Source organism: Scyliorhinus torazame, chromosome 15, assembly GCF_047496885.1.
Source record: "Scyliorhinus torazame isolate Kashiwa2021f chromosome 15, sScyTor2.1, whole genome shotgun sequence".
NCBI lineage: Eukaryota > Metazoa > Chordata > Chondrichthyes > Carcharhiniformes > Scyliorhinidae > Scyliorhinus > Scyliorhinus torazame.
The window spans coordinates 119,696,197-119,720,499 of NC_092721.1; the positions used below are offsets into that span (position 1 = coordinate 119,696,197).

The 24,303-nt window shown below is 48.1% G+C and overlaps 1 protein-coding gene across 1 annotated transcript in view; it reads left to right on the forward strand.

Annotated features, from left to right (window-relative positions):
* The window catches only part of LOC140391778 (transmembrane protein 182-like), a 131,244-nt gene extending 114,203 nt beyond the window's left edge, over positions 1–17,041 (forward strand). Inside the window, exons 6-7 of the mRNA XM_072476642.1 lie at positions 3,626–3,763; positions 15,050–17,041. Coding sequence (XP_072332743.1) covers positions 3,626–3,763; positions 15,050–15,285 — 374 coding nt within the window. The 3' untranslated portion in view covers positions 15,286–17,041. The remainder of the gene's footprint in view (positions 1–3,625; positions 3,764–15,049) is intronic.
* The last annotated feature ends 7,262 nt before the right edge of the window (positions 17,042–24,303 follow it).

The window sequence follows — 24,303 nt, forward strand, 5'->3', positions numbered from 1 at the left end:
GATCGACTGGACCCGCTCGGCCTCGTAGGACCCCTGCCGTGCCGATTCGGCCGCCTGGAATTTGGAGTACCGGCTGGTCGGGTTTTCGTGGAGGACGCAGGTTTCGATGGCGGTGGCTAGGGTGAGGCTCTTTATTTTGAAGAGCTGCTGGCGTAGGGTGTTCGAGGTGACCCCAAAAACTATCTGGTCCCGAATCATGGAATCGGAGGTGGCCTCATAGCCGCAGGACAGCTCGAGGATACGGAGGTGTGTCAAAAAGGATTGAAAAGGCTCATCCTGACCCTGCAGGCGCTAATGGAAGAGGTACCTCTCGAAGCTCTCATTCACTTTGACACTGAAGTGTTGCTCAAGTTTTAGAAGGACCGTCTTGTACTTCGTCTTGTCCTCGCCTTCCGCGAATGCCAGGGAGTTGTAGATGTGGATAGCGTGTTGCCCTGCGGTGGAGAGGAGGAGGGCGATTTTCCTGGTGTCCGATGCATTCTCCTGTCTGTGGCTTCTAGGAAGAGCTGGAAGCGCTGTTTAAACAGCTTCCAGTTGACGCCAAGATTTCCAGCGATTTGGAGCGGCTGCGGTGGGCTGATGGTGTCCATGGCACAGGATGGCGGATCTCTGAAGATGTGCGGGTAGGTCTCACAGTTGCTGGCGAGTTTCCAATCCTGGTATCATGTCGTGTTGGGTGTTCCGATATACAAACGAACTAACACGGTTGTAGATGGTACAACTCTGTTTTATTATTCTGTATAATAACAACTGTTAACTTCTGGCTGTGGTTCGTACTTCACCAGCTAACCTGTGGACCCAGCCCTAGCACTATCTTAGTGAGGCACTCAGCACATGGTCTATGTCTGAGTGGCACGCTGTGAGCTCTGTGCTCTGAGCTATCTCCTGGTGGAATGAGCAGGAACTGTGGTGTTCCCTGTTTTATAGTGTGTGTGCTCTCACTGGTGATTGGGTGTGGTGTTGCATGTGTGTTGATTGGTCCGCTGACCTGTCCATCACTGTGTGTGTGTGTGATTGCACCATGGTATGTTAATATGGATATCATGACACAGCAGACACCATTAACCCTGGAGTCCTTCTGAGAAACAGATTACAGTTCTGCTGGAGCAGTCCTGGCAGCAGAACCTAAATTTATCTGCAGCTGGAGTTTGGGGCTGCTCCACCAGCATCAATGGCCAGTTCTTGAGCGAATAACCCATTAGCCAGAATCCAACCGTCCTTGGGTGCGTCAGCGTCACCTGGGTGTGATGTAGAATGTAAGCATCATGAGAACACACAGCTGGAGGAGGCACTTCCTTTGGCCATGGATCAATCAGGCTGGAATCACTTAGTGTGGAAAAATGCTGCAGGCTGATCCCAGGAAGCCCTGACTTCCTCATGTGTGTAATTGATAATGCCCTGCATGTGCCAGGGTCCTACTGTGGCCCCCAAACTCCCAGATCTTTCATCGTGCCTATCAGGTTCCATCTTGTATCACACTACTCTCTGGTTCTTTTGAAGAGGACATCTGTCACTTCTTTGATGTAGCGATGAGCTTCTTCGCAATATTCCACATGTCCTCAGTAGAGTGCTGGAAGGACTGCTGACATGAGGGTTTAACACTTGGGGTTGCCTCCTAAGTTCCAGGTCTCAAGTCAGCCTGCAGCAGAGCACACAGGTCATTGTCCACTTCCCAAGACATCTACGATCATCACTTGCATTGTCTCTCAGACATTTGGAGGTATTTGAGATAACACCTGTGTAATCTGCGACATGGCAGTGATCATTTTCTGACTGACTCCTTTTTGGTTCCCCCTTGAACATCCTCAGTGTCTGGACCAATGGCAGGTTGAGCCCCTCGATGGCTTCCTGCCATTTGTGCACCTGCTCAGAGTTTCAGCATCCCTCTGCCCTGCCCCTCCTCCGGCCAGTGCTCCAGGAACACTGGGTGGAACGTTCTACAGATGTCAAAACCTGGGCAAGGGTGTGTTTGCCACAAAGAACCACCTAATTCCTGTGGGCAAAGCACTTCTTCCACAGTCGCCAGGCTTCTGCAGGCATGTAAATTTAGCTTATTTCTCTGAGATCAACCTCCTTTTTGGCACCTTCTCCTCCTTGGCCTGTTGGGCAGCCTGCGCTCCAGTCTGGGTAGCTGCCTCCTTTTCCTCTGGTGCAGACTCCGCTGCTGCATGCTCCTCCGTGACACACTCTGCTGCCGCAGCTTCCTCTTCCTCGACCAGCTCCAGCTCACACAGCTGCAGGGCATCCCCCAGGGCTGTGGTGACTAGCAGGAAGGCCACCATTGCTGGTTGAATTCCAATATCCATTGTCTGCAGGGGGTGAAAGGGTGACATGTTAGCATGGATTGTACCCCTGTGCCCAACCAGGTCCAACAGGCTGCATGGTGGCCCTGGTGGGCACTGCGGGCTCCGCCCCCACATGACCCACCCCCACCCCCCATCTCTGCACCCCTGGCCCCATCGGTGGCACTGTGGGGGACTCTGGTCCTTGCGTGCATTCCTGCTGCCAGGGGTGCCGTCGGCCGGCACTGCCCTTACTAGTGGTACACTCCGCGGCCCCTGACCACGGCCCCCCTGTAGGGGCTACAGTGGCCATTGCCCTGGATGGGCCACCTGATGCCCCGCGGCGGGTGGCGGCCGGTTGGGTGATGGAGTATGGTGGGGTGCGGGGGCCAGTACCACTCTGCAGAACCAAGGACTAAGGTCAGTGGTCAGTGGTGGGGTGCACAGCCAGATGGCTACCTTGCAGGCCGCGACAATGGCGGTCTGTGCCAGTACACCATCCCAATCCCCCTCCACGGCCCTGGCAGACCACCCCGACCCAACCCTAGCAAGTCTGGCAGCCCATAGTCGTGCCTCTCTGTGTCCTACCTCCTCTCTCTCCCTCATCAGCCACACCGCCGGTTTCACGATTTTTAAAAGCAAAAGTCAGGAACCCGGCCCATTGGATTATCGCGGAGTGAATACCGGGGCAGGCCCACTAATAATATGCAAACGGTGTTTACTGTACGTGCGTTCTGGACTGCATTGACGCCACTCTCGAGGTGACGGAGAATTGAAGTTTGGCGTCAAATGCGATTTTGGCATCAGAACGTTGGCGTCAGCCAACGGAGAATCCTGCCCCAGATGCCTCAGAGTGGGGGTGGTAGAGATTGGAATCGGAATGTGTATCCAAGCCTGCAGGGTCCAACCAGGCAGGATAGATCCAGCAGAAAGTGGAAAGGCATTTATCTCCTGAACACAATAGTCCTATGCCTGAGTTTTGCTGACAGGTTTCCTGAGGCTATAAGGCACACTGCTTCATATAAGATTTAAAGTGGCAACCAGCCACCTTCGAGTGTATTGGTAAACCACACCCCTTGTCCCACCTCAGTTAAAAACAAAGGTGGGTGGCATGGGCACGGGATTCAGATGTTAACCCTTTAATCCCCGAGCTCACCCAAACGCCTCCAATTCTTGTGGTTAAAATTTCCCCCCAAAATCTGTTATTGCAATTTGCAGAGGTTAGGTCCAGCAGCTCTGTTGTTAGATAAATGCCTTCTGCGCTGTCAGAATGAGGAATTATATTTACACATCTGAGAAAAAAATTGTCAAATGTGATCAATTTGTACTCTTTGTTTTTCTAGTTTATCGTCGTTTGTGGAGTGCACTGATGATTGTGGCAGTAATTACCATTACAATTGGATGCGTAATCATCACTTTTAAAGCATTTTGTACGAATTATCGGAGGTATAAAGTTGTTGGTGCCATATTTATGCTGTCTGGTAAGTAAAACATTTTTGGTCATTGTTTTACTTGCACAATCTGAGTTGCACCTAGCTCCTGCCATAGCAGGAGTTTTGGGGGGTTATTCGGGAGGCACAGCAGAAATTAATCCCAAGGAGGAGGAAACATGCTAAGGGGAGGACAAAGCATCCATGGTTGACGAGGGAAGTCAAGGACAGCATAAAAGCAAAAGAAAAAGCAGACAAAGTGGTGAGGAGTAGTGAGAAGCCAGAGGATTGGGAAGACTTTAAAAGCGAGTAGAGGACAAAAGCAATAAGGGGAGGGAAGATGAAATATGAGTGAAAACTAGCTAATATAAAAGAAGATAGGAAGAGTTTTTTTCAATATATAAAATGTAAGAGAGAGGCAAAAATAGACATTGCACCACTGGAAAAGGTGGCTGGAGAAGAAATAATAGGAAACAAAGAAATGGCAGACGAACTGAATAGTTACTTTGCATCAGTCTTCATGGTGGAAGATACCAGTGGGATGCCAGAGTTCCAGGAGAATCAGGGGGCAGAGGTGAGTGCAGTGGCCATCACTAAGGAGAAGGTTCTGGGGAAACTGAAAAGTCTGAAGTTGGATAAGTCACCTGGACCAGATGGACTGCATCCCAGGGTTCTAAAAAAGATAGCTGAGGAGATTGTGGAGGCATTGGTTGTGATTTTTCAGGAATCACTGGAGGCAGGAAGGGTCCCAGAGGACTGGAAAGTAGCTAATGTAATACCACTGTTTAAGAAGGGAGGGAGGCGGAAGATGGGAAATTATAGGCCGGTTAGCCTGACTTTGGTCATTGGTAAGATTTTAGAGTCTGTTATTAAAGATGAAATTGTGGAGTACTTGGAAGTGCGTGGTAAAATAGGACTGAGTCAGCCCGGCTTTGTCAAAGGGAGGTCGTGTCTGACAAATCTGTTAAGAGTTCTTTGAGGAGGTAACAAGGAAGTTAGACAAAGGAGAACCAATGGACGTGATTTATTTAGATTTCCAGAAGGCCTTTGACAAGGTGCCACATAGGAGATTGTTAAATAAGTTAAGAGGCCATGGTGTTCAGGGTAAGATCCTGGCCTGGACAGAGAATTGGCTGACTGGCAGAAGGCAGAGAGTGGGGATAAAGGGGTCTTTTTTGGGATGGCAGCCGGTGGCGAGTGGTGTGCCTCAGGGGTCTGTGCTGGGACCACAGATTTTCACAATATCCATTAATGATCTGGAAAAGGGAACTGAAAGCACTGTTGCTAAGTTTGCAGATGATACAAAGATCTGTAGAGGGACAGGTAGTATTGAGGAAGCAAGGAGGCTGCAGAAGGATTTGGACAGGCTAAGAGAGTGGGCAATGAAGTGGCAGATGAAACACAATGTGGAAAAGTGTGAGTTTATGCACTTTGGAAGGAGGAATTTAGGCATAAACTATTTTCGAAATGGGAAAATGCTTAGGAAATCAGAAGCACAAAGGGACTTGTGGGCAGCACGGTAGCATTGTGGAAAGCACAATTGCTTCACAGCTCCAGGGTCCCCGGTTCGATTCTGGCTTGAGTCACTGCCTGTGCGGAGTCTGCACATCCTCCCCGTGTGTGCGCTGGGTTTCCTCCGGGTGCTCTGGTTTCCTCCCACAGTCCAAAGATATGCAGGTTAGGTGGATTGGCCATGATAAATTGCCCTTAGTATCCAAAATTGCCCTTAGTGTTGGGTGGGGTTACTGGGTTATGGGGATAGGGTGGAGGTGTTGACCTTGGGTGGGGTGCTCTTTCCAAGAGCCGATGCAGACTCGATGGGCCGAATGGCCTCCTTCTGCACTGTACATTCTATGACTTGGGAGTCCTTGTTCATGATTCTCTTAACGTTAACGTGCAGGTTCAGTCGGCACTTACGAAGGCAAATGCAATGTTAGCATTCATGTCAAGAGGGCCAGAATACAAGACCAGGATGTACTTCTGAGGCTGTATAAGGCTCTGGTCAGACCCCATCTGGAGTATTGTGAGCAGTTTGGACCCCATACCTAAGGAAAGATGTGCTGGCCTTGGAAAGGGTCCAGAGGAGGTTCACAAGAAAGGAAGAGCTTGTCGCATGAGGAATGGTTGAGGACTCTGGGTCTGTACTCGGAGTTTAGAAGGATGAGGGGGGAACATATTGAAACTTACAGGATACTGCGATGCCTGGATAGTGGAGAGGATGTTTCCACTTGTAAACTAGAAAAACTAGAAGCAGAGGACACCATCTCAGACTAAAGGAACGATCTTTCAAAACAGAGATGAGGAGGAATTTCTTCAGCCAGAGGGTGGTAATCTGTGGAACTCTTTGCCGCAGAAGGCTGGAAAGGCTAAGTCACTGAGTGTCTTTAAGACAGATAGGTCCTTGATTAATAAGGGGATCAGGGGTTATGGGGAGAAGACAGGAAAATGGGGATGAGAAAAATATCAGCCATGATTGAATGGCGGAGCAGACTCGATGGACCGAGTGGCCTAATTCTGCTTTCATGTCTTATGGTGATATGAGAATTTTTGATGGGCTGTGTGGAGTTCATGAAGTCAGGGTGGTGAGGGAACCAACAAGGGGTGGTGGGGGTGTGAGGGAACCGGATTGACCCTGCCCTCTTCACAGATGTCCACGAAAGTATTGGTAGGAGTTGACCATCACACAAAGGCCCATCTTCACACTGGAGATGCTTTTTGTCATGGTGCGTGGCACTACCACTGTGCTAAATGGGATAGATTCAGATTTAGTGGCTCAAAATTGAGCATGGGGTAGTGGGACGCCCACAATCTGTAACCCCATGTCTCAGCATGTTCCTCACTACCATTCCCACCAAACGAGGGGATTGACCCTGGTTCAGTGAAGAGGGAAGGCAAGTGGAACCAAGTTGGCTAGATGACTGGTTCGCGATGTGAAGCGGCAAACCCTGGCGATGGGCTCTGATTCTCACAACAGGTGGCATGGGTAAATGACCATCTCCTTATTGAATTGCAGCTGTGAGCTGTTTTGGGATGCACACATATGGTAGTGCTGCTGTTGCTACTTCTGTGCTCCTCTAACAGCCAGTGCACAGTCTTTGCTGTAATTCTTACTCCTCGTCCCATGCCTGATTTGGTAGGTCCTGCAGCTTTCTGATGTTCAGAAAATTCAGAACCAGCAATTATTGTGAGACTGTTCTTGCCCTCCAAAAGTTCAGTCTGCAAAAGAATCTCATAAAAATCTACAAACATTCTCGAGGATTGATTTGACTAACTGGATAATTTTCTCAACAGAGATGGGGATCCCTTTAAATTCTACTTCTGGGGGGCAGCACGGTGGTGCAGTGGTTAGCACTGCTGCCTCACGGCACCAAAGTCCCAGGTTTGATCCCGGCTGTGGGTCACTGTCCGTGTGCAGTTTGCATATTCTCCCCATGTTTGTGTGAGTTTTGCTCTCACAACCCAAAGATGTGCAGGGTAGGTGGATTGACCACGCTAAATTGCCCCTTAATTGGAAAAAATGAATTGGATACTCTAAATTCATTAAAAAAATATTCTACTTCAGAAATCTACTGCACAAGACGACATTGTGTTCACCCTCCTCAGCACCTCCCTCCAAACCCCATCCTCCAATATCGGTCCCAGTACCTCCACCCATTTCGCTTTCACTCCCTCCACCGAACTCCACTCCTCCCCCGCTATTCACTGGTACATCCCGGAAGTGCTACCCTCCTCCAATTCTGAGCAGGATAGAATCTGCTCCAACAAGTTGGATGGCCGTGCCATGGGGAAAGCCAGAAAAACTTCTTCATCCAGTTCCCCACCGGGAGGTACCTAAACCCATCCACATCCACCAGCCCATATTGACCAGGCTATTTCTAGGCAAGTGCATCTGAGGAGCACTGTTAATGACACTTTCCATCACCTTATTGAAGCTGGGGAGTAGACTAATGGGGCTGTAATTGGCCGGGTTGGATTTGTCCTGCTTTTTGTGTACGGGACATACCTGGGCAATTTTCCACATTGCCAGGTATATGCCAGTGTTGTAGATGCACTGAAACAGCTTGGTTAGGAATGCAGCAAGTTTTGGTGCACAAGTTTTTAATACTATTGCCGGGAAATTGTCGGGGCTCATAGCCTTTGCAGTATCTAGTGTCTTTGAGCATTTCTTGACATCACGTGGAGTGAATCGAATTATCTGAAGACTGGTATCTGTGATACTGGGGACCTTTGGAGGCTGAGATGGATCACCCACTTCAGCTCAAACTTGTTGCATGTGCTTCAGCCTTAACTTTTGCAGTGAACTTTGCCTTTCGATGCTACTACAGGAATTGTCATGACGGAGGACGTTTGAGGATTAACACTTTGAGGGGCACAGAGTGGGTTAATGAAGCTGAAGTACAGATCAGTCATGATCTACTGGAATATTGCGAAGCTTGACGAGCTAAATAGTCTCGTCCAGATCCTATATTGCTATCCTGCCCTGAGCTTAAATCATTAAATTCCAGGCCTATTGTGAATTGACCAGCCAATCCCAGCCCCAGCACCAAAGCTACCATTCACCTCAACATTAGTGGCTTAGCATTAAGCCACTGAGGCTCTACGCTCTGGACTTCAAAAACTAAACCTCATCTCCTTATCATTCTCTAAGTTCATTCTTAAACTCAGTGGGTGATCCTCCAATCTCGTTACGCTCTCGCTCAAACAACACGAAGCCGGTGAACAGCGGGAGAGGCCAAGAACGAGAACTGCGCCAGGCGCCAAACATTTTACGATGCAATCTGCCCATTCCTGTTGCTAAATCGGGATCTCGCTGTAACGAGGCGAGAAACCAATCAGCACCACTTACCCCAATTTCCATACAATTAATGGGAGCCACCCCGTATCCAACGGCCTCCTCACATTCAGCGACCTCCTCAGCAAGTGGTCAACTGGCGCCGATTAGTACTCCTTTTGAAAAACGTGAACTTGGCGGAAGGGCTTCTTTGGGGAGTCGAAGAGATGAGTAGCCATCTTTTATCACAGGCAATGAGCACAGGGACGCTGGGATTGCCGGCCCTGTGCTTGGTGGGGTGTGGGGGTCTCTCGGCTGGGGAACCATCCACATGGCAGGGCCAACATAGGACGATGGGGCAGGGGGCACAGGGGGGAAACCACGGGGCAACCGCATGCGGCAGCACCATTTACCTGTTTCAGGGGCAACCCTTTTCCAGCCCGTTTGCCCCATGCTCTGCCCATAACCCCCACCGACTGCTGAGGCCTCTGGTTGTACGGCTGAAGGCTATTGCAAATAGGGAATTGGCAATCATGGTTAAGTCAGCACTTCACACATCCCAAGTGGATTCCCTTGGGTGGGGAAGGGGGCATGTAGCAGGTGGGAGTTATTGCCGAGAAGCCGAATCACACCTTGATACCCGGACACTGTGCTTGAACACTGGAGGCAACACCACGCACGTAGCAGCCAACACCCGAACACGCAGGGGATGGGACACAGCTCCGGGGACTTGTCCACCGCCGGAGGATAGGTGGGTGCCAGAGGAGGGGCAGATGTCTGGAGAGATGGGTCATGTATTTGGCGGTCAGCCCGCATTGTGGAAGAAAGTTACAGAGGCGGCATAATGGTTGTGCACAAAGGTATTTCATGTGTTTTACATTCCCCCACCCCTACCTACCCCACCCCCCCCTCCCCTGGTGCCCTCAGTGATGTTCAACGTGATAGTGAGATGAGGAATAGGGAGAGAGAGCAATTAAACACGTGGCTACAGGGATGGTGCAGGCGGGAGGGATTCAGATTTCTGGATAACTGGGGCTCTTTCTGGGGAAGGTGGGACCTCTACAGACAGGATGGTCTACATCTGAACCTGAGGGGCACAAATATCCTGGGGGGGAGATTTGTTAGTGCTCTTTGGGGGGGTTTAAACTAATGCAGCAGGGGCATGGGAACCTGGATTGTAGTTTTAGGGTAAGGGAGAATGAGAGTATAGAGGTCAGGAGCACAGATTTGACGTCGCAGGAGGGGGCCAGTGTTCAGGTAGGTGGTTTGAAGTGTGTCTATTTCAATGCCAGGAGTATACGAAACAAGGTAGGGGAACTGGCAGCATGGGTTGGTACCTGGGACTTCGATGTTGTGGCCATTTCGGAGACATGGATAGAGCAGGGACAGGAATGGATGTTGCAGGTTCCAGGGTTTAAGTGTTTTAGTAAGCTCAGAGAAGGAGGCAAAAGAGGGGGAGGTGTGGCGCTGCTAGTCAAGAGCAGTATTACGGTGGCGGAGAGGATGCTAGATGGGGACTCATCTTCCGAGGTAGTATGGGCTGAGGTTAGAAACAGGAAAGGAGAGGTCACCCTGTTGGGAGTTTTCTATAGGCCTCCAAATAGTTCTAGGGATGTAGAGGAAAGGATGGCGAGGATGATCCTGGATAAGAGCGAAAGTAACAGGGTAGTTATTATGGGAGACTTTAACTTTCCAAATATTGACTGGAAAAGATATAGTTTGAGTACATTAGATGGGTCGTTTTTTGTACAGTGTGTGCAGGAGGGTTTCCTGACACAATATGTTGACAGGCCAACAAGAGGCGAGGCCACGTTGGATTTGGTTTTGAGTAATGAACCAGGCCAGGTGTTGGATTTGGAGGTAGGAGAGCACTTTGGGGACAGTGACCACAATTCGGTGACGTTTACGTTAATGATGGAAAGGGATAAGTACACACCGCAGGGCAAGAGTTATAGCTGGGGGAAGGGCGATTATGATGCCATTAGATGTGACTTGGGGGGGATAAGGTGGAGAAGTAGGCTGCAAGTGTTGGGCAAACTGGATAAGTGGAGCTTGTTCAAGGATCAGCTACTGCGTGTTCTTGATAAGTATGTACCAGTCAGGCAGGGAGGAAGGCGTCGAGCGAGGGAACCGTGGTTTACCAAACAAGTGGAATCTCTTGTTAAGAGGAAGAAGGAGGCCTATGTGAAGATGAGGTGTGAAGTTTCAGTTGGGGCGATGGATAGTTACAAGGTAGCGAGGAAGGATCTAAAGAGAGAGCTAAGACGAGCAAGGAGGGGACATGAGAAGTATTTGGCAGGTAGGATCAAGGAAAACCCAAAAGCTTTCTATAGGTATGTCAGGAATAAGCGAATGACTAGGGAAAGAGTAGGACCAGTCAAGGACAGGGATGGGAAGTTGTGCGTGGAGTCTGAAGAGATAGGAGAGATACTAAATGAATATTTTTCGTCAGTGTTCACTCTGGAAAAAGATAATGTTGTGGAGGAGAATGCTGAGACCCAGGCTATTAGAATAGATGGCATTGAGGTACGTAGGGAAGAGGTGTTGGCAATTCTGGACAGGCTGAAAATAGATAAGTCCCCGGGGCCTGATGGGATTTATCCTAGGATTCTCTGGGAAGCCAGGGAAGAGATTGCTGGACCTTTGGCTTTGATTTTTATGTCATCATTGGCTAGAGGAATAGTGCCAGAGGACTGGAGGATAGCAAATGTGGTCCCTTTGTTCAAAAAGGGGAGCAGAGACAACCCCGGCAACTATAGACCGGTGAGCCTCACATCTGTAGTGGGTAAAGTCTTGGAGGGGATTATAAGAGACAAGATTTACAATCATCTAGATAGGAATAATATGATCAGGGATAGTCAGCATGGCTTTGTGAAGGGTAGGTCATGCCTCACAAACCTTATCGAGTTCTTTGAGAAGGTGACTGAACAGGTAGACGAGGGTAGAGCAGTTAATGTGGTGTATATGGATTTCAGTAAAGCGTTTGGTAAGGTTCCCCACGGTAGGCTATTGCAGAAAATACGGAGGCTGGGGATTGAGGGAGATTTAGAGATGTGGATCAGAAATTGGCTAGCTGAAAGGAGACAGAGGGTGGTGGTTGATGGGAAATGTTCAGAATGGAGTTCAGTTACAAGTGGCGTACCACAAGGATCTGTTCTTGGGCAGTTGCTGTTTGTCATTTTTATCAATGACCTAGAGGAGGGCGCAGAAGGATGGGTGAGTAAATTTGCAGACGATACTAAAGTCGGTGGTGTTGTCGACAGCGTGGAAGGATGTAGCAGGTTACAGAGGGATATAGATAAGCTGCAGAGCTGGGCTGAGAGGTGGCAAATGGAGTTTAATGTAGAGAAGTGTGAGGTGATTCACTTTGGAAGGAATAACAGGAATGCGGAATATTTGGCTAATGGTAAAGTTCTTGGAAGTGTGGATGAACAGAGGGATCTAGGTGTCCATGTACATAGATCCCTGAAAGTTGCCACCCAGGTTGATAGGGTTGTGAAGAAGGCCTATAGAGTGTTGGCCTTTATTGGTAGAGGGATTGAGTTGCGGCGTCAGGAGGTCATGTTGCAGCTGTACAAAACTCTGGTTCGGCCGCATTTGGAGTATTGCGTACAGTTCTGGTCACCGCATTATAGGAAGGACGTGGAGGCTTTGGAGCGAGTGCAGAGGAGATTTACCAGGATGTTGCCTGGTATGGAGGGAAAATCTTATGAGGAAAGGCTGATGGACTTGAGGTTGTTTTCGTTGGAGAGAAGAAGGTTAAGAGGAGACTTAATAGAGGCATACAAAATGATCCGGGGGTTAGATAGGGTGGACAGTGAGAGCCTTCTCCCGCAGATGGAAATGGCTGGCACGAGGGGACATAGCTTTAAACTGAGGGGTAATAGATATAGGACAGAGGTCAGAGGTAGGTTCTTTACGCAAAGAGTAGTGAGGCCGTGGACTGCCCTACCTGCAACAGTAGTGAACTCGCCAACATTGAGGGCATTTAAAAGTTTATTGGATAAACATATGGATGATAATGGCATAGTGTAGGTTAGATGGCTTTTGTTTCGGTGCAACATCGTGGGCCGAAGGGCCTGTACTGCGCTGTATTGTTAAAATTTTTTTTAAAAAAAATGCTTGATCCTCCTAGCTCTACCGCCACGTCTAAGTGTCTCCGCAGGATGCACATCTGAAGTGGAGGCAGCCAGCTGCCTACCTTGTCCCATGGCATTCAATGCCCCTAGCGGGCATCCTATGGGGGATCTGAGGCCGGAGGGCCCCAGCGCACTTGGTGGCACATGCTCAGCTGCCGACCTGTCCTGTGTGCTGACTTTGAGATGCGGCCTCATCAGAAGCGTGGAACTCGAGGGAGCTGGTGGCTATTCCATGGGACAGGTCCGAGTTGGTACCCAGTGCCCCCCCCCTACCGGTCAGTGTCCATAGGGCCCTTGGGTTCACCATGGGATGGAGGGGCAGGTGGTTCAAGCCCCAGCTGCTCCCTCATCATCTGGCTCTGCAGGCCCTGGCGTTCCCCCAATATGAAGACCATTGTGTCGATGCCCTCGGCGTTGCTGCTCAGTGACTGGGATATGCTCTTCAGCACCTTGGCAATGCCCACCTGCAACTGCAATAAGCTCCGCAGTGCCTCGGCCATGCCCACCTGAGAACGGGGCATGTCCTGCAGAACCTCATCAAGGTCAGCCTGGTACTGGGTAACATCCCCCAGCGAGTCAGACATTCTGCTGAAACCCTCAGCCAGGTCGTCACAGACTGCGTGACGCCTTGGACACTTTCACTAATGGTGCTGATGTCATGCACCAGGATTTCCACTGCGGTCGCCACTCTGGCAGTGTTGGCCTCAATGCCACGCATTGCCGGCGCCATCTCCTGAGCTTGTAGGCCCATGGGACTTCTCCAAGCGGCTATGGATCTGCTGGAGTGACACTGACATCACCCTCTGAATGTCCCGGCTGCTCCCTATCATCTCAATCAGCTACGAGCAACACTGTTCCACAGGCTCAGCATCCGACTGGGACCCGCTGTCCTGGGATCCAGCAACCCTTTGACTGCTGTCTCACCTGGGTTCCTGGCTCCACCTGATGTACATCATCAGCAGTGTGGTGCTCACCTCTTGTGCCCCAGAACATGTCCCGCCGAGGTGTGTGTTTCTGTGCTGGTGGAGGGTGGGGATGACACCTGTGCCATGACTATACCGGCTGCATCCTCGGAACTCTCCTCCGAGGAGTTTTCTTGAGAGGCTGGAGAGGGTGCTGCTCAGGGTGGGCCGGTGCCATCGGCTGGAAGACCAGTGGGAGAATGGACATGTGGTCAGTGGGAGAGATGGGTCAGTCAGTAAGGCAATAACAACTCACATTTGACAAGTCCTCCGGGTGGAGCCCAGTGGTTCCTCACCTCTGCGGCTTCCACCAGCCTTCGCGTGGATGTCCACCCTGTCCTCAGCTACCCCAGTAACCTCCAGGGCATGCTCCTTGAAGGAGGTGAGGATTCTTAAGTTTGACACACCTCCTCCAGTCTGGGCTCTCTCATGAGGATTATGGGAGAGCTTTCCCTGAGGAGACACAAAGGGGATATTATTAGCCACAAGCATGGTACACAGTGGTAGGAGTGGGAGCGAGAAGGGAGGGTTGAATGAGGGGGGGGGGGGCGTGGAGGGAGGATTGGGGGTCACATGGGGAGTTGGTGGGTGAATGTTCCCATGGGAGTGGGGGGGGGGGGGTCGTTGGTGTCTACTCACTCGTGCTGCCCAGTGTGGGTTGTTGACCTTCTGACAGCAAGTCCTCCTGGTCACAGTCTCCGAGCTCACATCTACCGCCACCTCGTCCCAGGCAGCACTGGCTGCCCTGTGTCTGACTCTCCGAGACCCACGGGGGAACAGGACATCCCTCCTGGCCTCCACAGCGTCCAGCAGCCTCCCCAGATCTGCATCCCTGAATCTCCTTTTGCGAGCTGGCTAGGGTTGGCTGAGCAAATGCAGCTTAAGTGCTGCTCGACCTTGTTAGCGGGGGGCTGGCGAGCACGGTCCTGGCGAATCAGCTGGCGAGCCTTCATTTCTGGCAAGAAGCACGTGAGGCCTCGTTAAGTGGACCAATTCATGTTGAATTGCGTTGCCGGCCTCGCTGGGCTGAGCACCGGGAAGCTCGCGGCACACTTAGAAATGTTTCTGGAGAATCGCGTCCCCCATTTCTTCTCCCAAGCTTCTTATCACGTCTGATCTTTGGCTGAGTGCATATTTTTCCACCTGTGTCTGAAAATCTATATAATGCAGGCTGTTGTTCTGCAGAAACAAATTAAAAATAACTTCCTAATATTCCAACTAAACTCTCAGCTATGTGGAAAAATAATTTAGCATAAATATATTGGACTGATGCAACTTTATAATGAACAGACTTCATTTTCAATGGAGTTGTCAACTGGATCAGTCAAAATTAGCCACTTAAAATTTATCTCAAAGCCAAAGCTCTTTTTAAAATCAGAGTAAATATTTTGATTTATAGAAATATTTAATACAGGCTAAAAAGGCTCCATTTTAATTTATTTCTGCTCTTCACTTTTCGACTTAGGTGCTTTGTATACGCTGTCAATTATCATGTATGCCTGCTGGATATCTGCTGTACGACAAATCATAACTGAACATCAGATGATAACGCAAGACAACATAGATGTACACATTGTCAAGAGTGAAGTGAAATACGGCTGGTCTTTTATGGCAGCTCCTGTTGCAGCAGTCTTCTCTTTGATTGCAAGTTTGTTGTTCATTAAAATATCTGCTTCCGAGGAAGGAAATAGCATCATTTAAATGTATATGCTGCACAACTCAACACAAAATGTGAAATGTATCATTGTATTTTATTCTTTCAAAATGTTTTTGAAACGCATGAATGTGATCATCCGATGTTCACTCATATTCAATAATTATTCTCACTGTGTTACTTCAGAATTTTAACAGCATCTTCATTTTTTAATATTGCATGAAATGTTTAATGTTGCACAGTTAGTCAATATTAATTTGCTTCAAAGTTCTTTTGCCGTTTTTAACATTGTGTATTAGGGGATCATAACAAAGAGTGAATACGATTTCAATGAGTTATAACGTGAATTGTAGTCATGAAAACTGCCTCTCTGGCTGTATTTATCCACCTCAACCTTTAGCCAACATATCTGCTATTGCTTTCCTCAATGTGTTATTTCCAGAGGTGGAGTTGCCATAGCCAATGAGCCAAAGCTGTTTCTTGCTTTCCTTTTTTATTAACTGGCAGACACAATATGCCTGGCCAGCCAAATCTGTATTTTTGTTTTCCCAATTTATTCTTTCATGGCATATGGGCATTGCTGGTGTAGCCAGATTGCCCATCTTAATTGCCCTTGAACTGAGTATCTTGCTCGGGCCACCTCAGGGGGAAGTTAAGGGTCAACCCACTGCTGTGACTCTGAAGTCACATGTGCAGAAGACTGAATAAGGATTGCGGATTTCCCCGGTGAGATTAGCTTTCAATTCCATATTTAATAACCAAATTTAATTTCCATCAGCTGCTGTGGTGGAATTTGAACCCATGTCCTCAAGAGCATTAGTCTGGGCTTCTGGTTTGTTAATCCAGTGACATTACCACACACAACCATCTCCTCTGGGGAAAGATTCAAGCTGCAGAATCTTTCAAATAGCAATTACAATAGCACACATCTATACACATTTGACAAGAGTATGATTGAGAAAAGTTTAAGGATTGACTTTGTGAGACAAAAAAATTTTGACAATAAAATGGGCTGGTGCAAGTCAAGAATTATTGGACTGCTTCACAAAAAGAAATGCTTGCTCGAAGAAATTGTTTGGATGACCAAAATGAAGGATATCATGTATTATGATAGGTATATGGAATATGGAAATCCTTTTTCCTTATTTCATAATTATATGTGTGTGTTATAAAGTTTTTGTTTACAAGGGGAAACTGTTAATAATATGCCCATTATGTTGTTACGATACATAGGTGAAATGCATTGTTTAATTAATTACCTAGAGTACTTATAAAGCGAGACTAGACGGAACATCCTTTTTAGTTTTTTGTAGGAGTTGATCTGTGGCCACCTGGTGGGAGGTGGGGTGGGGAGGGAGGAGGACCTCCCTGTAAGCCTGCTCTTCGGCCTGGCAAAGTGCCCTTCAATAGGTCCAGACAGAGAGAAGTGGAGAGGGTCTTATGAACCGACTGTCTGCTCCTCTACTGCAGCCCGGTTCATGGCTGAGTCACCCTAGAGAGGGAACACGTGGCTTACTGGTACGCTTGAGGCCAGATTCTGTGACTGGTGGGCGTTGCGAGGGCTGGAGTATATCATTGAGCTCCAAAATGACATTTAAATTGGTTTAAGAAGTTTTAAAAAATATTATTGTATTTTATTACAACATCATTTTAAAGCTATTTTAATTTGTTTTGTAAATTCAACAACTTGTTTATTGTTTTACCTCAAGAGTTTCAAGAGAGACTGCTGGGACATGGGGGTAGTTGGTAAGCAGCGGACATATGTAATGATATATTCTACAATTAAACCCATTATCAAGAAAAGTGTTTATGTCTGGTTTCATATTTCACCAACTGGTTTAAGCGAATGATTGTTGTCGGCTGTTTAAGCAGAAACAACATATTTACAAGAGTAACTATATACAAAATCAGTGAGTGGATGGATATGTACATGTAAGGTGTCTCGCGTGCAGAAAGATAACATCATATATACAGGGAATTATTTATAAGTCCAATCGTTGAGGCTGTCGATGGATTCTCGTGGACCGCCTGAGAGGTGGAGGCGGAGATGATGGTGTCTTGACCGGTTGGCATGCAGCCAGGCTGGTGGCCTCATGGAGCGAGGTGTCCGGGCCGGGCAAAGTGACATCTGGGAAAGTGAGATCCGGTGGTGGGCATGCGAGTTTGCGTAGCGCCCTTCTGTTGCGCCTTACAATCGATCCATCCGCCATGCGAACCACGAACGACCTGGGGGCAGCCTGTCGAGCCACAACAGCAGGAGCTGACCAGCCGCCACCAGGCAACTGAATGCGAACAGTGTCCTTCGGAGAGAGGAGCGGCAGATCCGTAGCGTGAGCATCATATGTGATCTTTTGCCTGGTTCTGATCTGCTGCATCTTTTGCAACACTGGAAGGTGATCCAGGTCAGGTACATGAATGGCCGGGACAGTCGTCCGCAGGTTACGATTCATTAGGAGCTGAGCTGGAGATAACCCATTGGACAAAGGGGTTGCCCTGTATGCCAGAAGAGCGAGATTGAAGTCCGAAGCTGAGTCCGCACAATCCACTTTAAGGATGGACGTGTGTGTTGGTGCAAGTGAGGAGGCATGGTTATGCATGGTGATGATGCCCACTCGATACGTGGACTCCGGGCAGTCGTCCTCTGGATCGGTGATGGGATCCGGTTCCAAGTCCATCAGCCCTTGCTGCACACTTCTAACTCGTTTTCATTGGACCTGGTACCACTGGCCCCCTGTCAGAGGTGCAGATCTGCACAGAGCAGCATAATGGCCAAGCTTCTTACAATTGAGACATCGCCTGCCTCTCGTGGGGCATTGCGCTTTAAATGGGCGGTGCCACAGTTGGGACACGCCATTACATCGACGTTCGGCGCATCGCCACGCCTGCACAGTGCGGTCAGCCGCTGCTCGCACCTGCGCAGTGTAGTCTTCGGCTGCTTTGTTTTCCCGACCGTGGTGCGCATGCGTGGGAGCCCTGGAAAAGCACGCGAAATGGCCGCCTTCACCGATGCTCAGGCCCCGCATTCGGGCCATGGCCTGTACACTTTCAGCCTCGTGGGAGGTGAGTTGGTCCTGCTCTGCCGACTTCAGGCGGGAATAGCGACTTTTCGCCAGTTCATGGACTTTGCATGTCTCGAAGGCCACTGGCAAAGTCATATTTTTTATTTTTAGGAGCTGCTCCCGCAGGGCGTCTGAGTGGATGCCAAACACAATCTGATCCCTGATGAGGGAGTCAGCGGTGTCTCCGTAGTTGCAGGACTGCGCTAGAATGCGAAGCTGAGTAAGAAAAGACTGAAAAGGCTCGTCCTTACCCTGAAGGCGCTGCTGGAATACGTAACGCTCGAAGCCTTTGTTTGTCTCGACCACGTAGTGACTGTCGAATTTTGCGAGGACAGTCTGGAACTTTGCCTTGTCCTCACCGTCGGAGAAAGTGAGCGAATTGAAGATTTGGATGGCCTGGTCCCCCATAGTAGACAGCAGCAGGGCGATTTTCCGCCCATCGGAGGCATTTTCGAGGCCCGAGGCCTCAAGGTATAGGCTGAATTTAAGCTTGAAGGCCCGCCAGTTGGCGCCAAGGTTCGCGGAGATGCGGAGGTGCCTGAATCTTTTCCATGCCACAGGAAGGCAGTTGCTGGTCTTCAGAGGATTTTCAAAGGTAAATTACTTAGAGGCAGCAGCTGGTACCATGTTGTGTTTTTCACCCTGGGATAACACGGATTGCACACGATGAAATTAGCTGATCAAGTATACACCAAACGAAGGCGTTGGTTCAATAAAAGATTTTTTGAACTCTAGCAACAAAACACACAGCTGCCTGTGGGTTGACTCTCTACTACCCTAAGTAAACTAAAGCTAACTATCTAGACCAGATAGTCTCTGATCCACGTGTTGGAGGTGTTGAATGGTTTGCACACCCTGACTATCACAGTAGCTATCACCAGTGGAAAGAGGCAGATTGCTGATGCCTCGTGTGTTTTATAGGTGTAAGTCAGCCTCTGGTGTCCTGTCTTGTGATTGGTCGTGTTCTGTTCTGTACATTGATTGGCTCACCTGTGTGTCTGTCACTGCCTGCTTTTACCTCATGATGTTCATGGGTGCATATTATGACACATGTCCGGGTTCTGAAGCAGATAGCAGGGGTCAGTGTTGGGACCACAACTATTCACGATATACATAAATGATCTAGAAGAAGGAGCTGAGGGCATTGTTGCTATGTTTGCAGGTGATATAAAGATATGTAGAGGGACAGGTAATAGTGAGGAAGCAGGGAGGCTGCAAAAGGACTTTGACAGGCTAGGAGAGTGGGCAAAGCAGTGGCAGATGGAATGTGGAAATGCACTTTGGTCGGAAGATATTTTCTAAATGGGAAAAAGCTTTGGAAATGAGAAGCACAAAGGGACTTAGGAGTCCTCGTTCAGGATTCTCTTAAGATTAGCAAGCAGGTTCAGTTTGCAGTTAGGAAAGCAAATGCAATGTTAGCATTAATTTAGAGACGGCTAGAATACAAGAGCAGGGATGTATTGTTGAGGCTGTATAAGGCTCTGGTCAGACCCCATTTGTAATATTATGAGCAGTTTTGGGCCCAAGCAGCTCCCTGGAGGCGACAGGAAATTATATCAGACTGACCCAATTCTTCACTTGTGGTTTCAGGCCAGTTTCAAATTCAAAGAGTGAAAGCTTTTGTGAATCATAAATGCAGTTACCTGGTCCAAGGGGGCTCTAATGGGCACATGAGTGCAGGAGATGACCACGTGCACTTTAGGGAAATAAACAATGCCCCAAACCCCATCATCTGTCCTCTTTTGAATCCCTCTTCACTCTTCAATGCCTGTACCCATACTCCAACCCGCCACTGACCATTGACTCACCCTTGCCAGTCCCGAGCCTCTCCCTAGCTGCCATTCCCTGTTCCTCTCCCCTGTACTGGAGACTTCAAAAATGAAAAGTGCTGACCTCAGCCGCACTTGCCCAAAGCTGACTGTTACTCATCACCTTTAAATGAACATGAACCAAATGGTATGAGATTGTCATGTGGCACTGACTTTATCTTGAATGTAGGATGGTTGTACAAAAGGTTTGAAGATAATGAGTATTCATGGAATGAAAATGTGTTACAAGGAAGAGCCTGCCACAGGCAGGGGTGAGGGCCAACACACCACAAACACACCACTGACTTTGTCTCTAAATCTGAACCTGCTGCCTGGAAGTGGAGATTTTGGCTCCCACCTAAATTAAGTCCACCATGTTTTCTGCTCTTGCAGGGTCCATAGGATTTTCCCCAATATGTGAGATTTTGAATCCATTGAAGTTTTAAAAAAATTGATGGATGTGGGCATCGTTGGCTGGGTCAGCATTTATAGATTCATAGAATTTGCAGTGCAGAAGGAGGCTATTCGGCCCATCGAGTCTGCACCGGCCCTTGGAAAAAGCACCCTATTTAACCCCACCTAACATTTTGGACACGAAGGGGCAATTTAGCATGGCCAATCCATCAACCTTGTACATCTTTGGAATGTGGGAGGAAACCGGAGCACCCTGAGGAATCCCACACAAACATGGGGAGAAAGTGCAAACTCCACACAGTCACCAAAAGCTGGAATTGTACCCGGGTCCCTGGAGCTGCGAGGCAGCAGTGCTAACCACTGTGCCACCGTGCCGCCCATCCCAAACCACATTGGGCTGGATTCTTCGGCCGCGGCCGGCGCAAGATCGCCATGGGCGGGATGCGGACGACGTAAAGATCTATTGATTTTGGGCGGGCATTTCCGGTCGCCGGCGAGGGCGGTCGGAGAATCCCACCATTGAGTCAACCACATTGCTGTAGATCTGGAGTCACAGGTAAAGATAGCAGATTTCCTTTCCTGCGGAGCATTAGTGAACCAGATGGGTTTTTATGACAAGCGACAATGGATGTGTTCATCATTAGACTTTATGATGCCAGATTTTTATTGAATTCGTATTTCACCATCTGTCATGGCATCATTGGAACCCAGGTCCCCAGATCCTGCCCTGGGTCCTTCGTTCAGTGATAATATCACTGTACCACCATCTCCCCAGTACAGCAACGGATATCAGTGCTACTCATGCAAATGTTCTCAAGTAAATCAAATCCGGTCTGAGAAATCAGTAAATTCTACAACTAAATAGGTTCACTAGTTCAAGATTAAGTCATTTGGTTGAGCCGGCAAAGAAGAGATATTGTCGTCCTTTTTTTCTTGTTTCCTTTCCAATCCTGGCGACAGCTGAGAACTAACCAGAGAGATTTGACTGAGTTGAAAAAATAAAATTTTGGTTGCAGATGAACTATTGGCAAGTTTGAAGGAATTTTAAAGAGGTTCATTCTAAACCTCGGCAATTATAATTTTTCACCATGTTCACAACCCTGGCGAACACTGCCATCTACAGTTTGGCTCTGTCAAGTCTGACTACAGCTTCATTCACAGCCTGGCAGTGAAGGATAATTCAGATAGATGCTGACAATTCTAACATTGTTGCCCTGACACGAACAAGTGATGACAGGTTGTCCTCAAGCACACAAATGTTGGTGCAATGTAAAATTACAATCCATCAATTAAACAGTTGCCAGTTGCCAACTGACTTAGCCACTTATGCGACAATGAAATGGTGGCTGACCCAGAAGAAGCCCACTCATAATTTGCTCATCTATTCACTCACCATTACACACAAGCAATACATTCACAACAAACTTAATTTGTGTTGCATTAAGCTTGTCAGAAATAATTGTTATGTAGCAAGTTAAAAAGAAAGACTAATTTAGGCCAATCAAGTTTTAATAATTTAACATGCTGTCAATTAACCTTCACGTCTTAAGTCTTTGTGATTAAAGCAAAATATCTTGACAAGGAATTCTCGGAGCAGAGAAATATATGACTGTGGGTAAAATGGAAAAGAAAATGTGATTTACAGGTGAGTGAGACGAATAGAAAATTATATAGTAATGCCGTTGTGCTTTATCACAGCTCAAGGGTCTTGCTCCCATGATAAAGCCAATTCAAGAAACCCACCAAAAAATAAATACTTTAGTTGTTACAGACTATTCGGTTGTTGTTGGAAAGCAATTTCTTTTTCATTTTTGCTCAGAAGAGGAGAAATATAAATATTGAGTTCATTGTTGCAGTCATATTAGCAAAGACAAAAATGCTTCAAGTTCAATTTTTAATATGATTTGATGAAAATCTATAGTACGGCTTGGGAATTTTTTTTTACAATCTACATTTGGCCTCAGTATATTTTGAGTTTGATGTTACAAGTGACCAAATCAGGATTTAGATCAGTTTTTGATCAACACTTTTATTTGAACCTGAGAGGCAGAAACAAGTTCTCAAAACTCAAGCAGTTAATTTTCAGGTTGGAAAGCAGCTTCCATCAATTTAGATGAACTAAAATTTAACTCTCATCCTGAACAGTGTGTTACATAACAATGTACTTGAGCAGCAAATTTCAAATTTTACATAGTTTGTGCAGTATCTCTACATTTTGTGAGAATTTCTGATGTGAAATTCTCTGTATTGAAAAGAACATGGGGCTGGATTCTCCGTTTTGGGGACTAAGTTCCCAAGCCATCGTGAAAATGGTGGTCTTTTACGCCAGGAAAACTGGCATCAAAAGGCCACCGATTCCCCGAATTGCTGGGGGCTAGCAGGGAGGGGGAGAAGAGCTCGCAACTCTAGCTGCCGATAAAGCCCCCCGCACTTTCAGTTCAGGGGCCACGCATGCACACTGCAGCGGCCGCGCCGTGCTCCAGGGCGGACTCAGCCCGCACACCTGGACGCCAAAGTAATGCCCCCATCGGCTGCTCGTGCACCCCAGACCGCCCACCCACAGTGTCCCCAGCGCCCGCCCGCCGATCGGTCCTCCCCCGACTTTGGCAGCCCCAGACTGAGTCCGCAGCCATCTCTCGAGGTTCCCGAATGGTTGGGACCATGAGAGTCCCACGACATCAGGAATTCGGCCGGTTGGCGACGGGGCATCGCAGGACGGGCCTCAGGCAGTGGACTGAGGTGGTGGATAATCGGCACGGCATACTCCTCGAGGAGTACGCCGATTTTCAGGGGGTGGAGAATTGAAAAATCGGCGCCGCTCCCAATTTCGGCGCCAAAACAGATTCTCCGCCCCGTCACCGAATGCGATTTCAGCGTCATGGGGGCGGAGAATCCAGCCCATGACTGCATTCATCTTTCTTGCTTGGCTACCGTGTTGAAATCCTGACACATCCTGACGTGGTCTTCCCAGAGCTTCACTACTGTGAATTTCGTTATGTCCATTGGACATCCTCTCTCCCACAATCTGCAGGTTAGCAACAAATTTATTTTTGGATTACACTGAATTTGTGCAGAAGACATCCCAAGAAAATTCCAGGTGCGCATGATTTACCCATCTTTCCTCCCAACCTTTGCAGCCTTGGATAATGGACATTTCTTCAACTAGATTTCTCAATAAAAACCATTGATTAATCTGACTGAATTTTCATCCTGATGCTGAAGTGCCACTGTGGAACAAATAAATCTTTTCTTGCTGTCCTTACCTGGTTAGGCCGAGAAAAATCCACTTCCACAACAAAGCGATCAGTTCTTAATTGCCCTCTGAAATGGCCTAGTAGCAAGCCACTCATTTAAGGCCAATCAGGTTTTGGCCACAAATGCAGTCCTCACAAATGACAGTCAGACCCTATGAATGAATTTAAGAGGAGGAATTGTCCACTGCTGCAATTCTGTTTTTGGCCACTGGATGGCAAAGGCTACACATATATACATTAAAAAAATGAGGTAAGGCAAGCCATACATTCAGGCCTAGAAATCTGATTCAACCTAAAAATGAGTGCAGGCAGCCGGGCAAGTGGGGGTGGGTGGGGAAGTTGTGGGGGGGTTGGTGTGGATAGTCTAGGATGTATGCTGCACGTGTCACTTCATGTGGACATATAACGGCACTGTGAAATTTACTTAAACAACTCATTTTCATGAGTCAGACATTCCCTGCTTTTTTGTTGCTCACCTGTTTGAGATATGGGAAATCAAGTTTCACTGTAATTCTTTAAAGGCAGCTAAT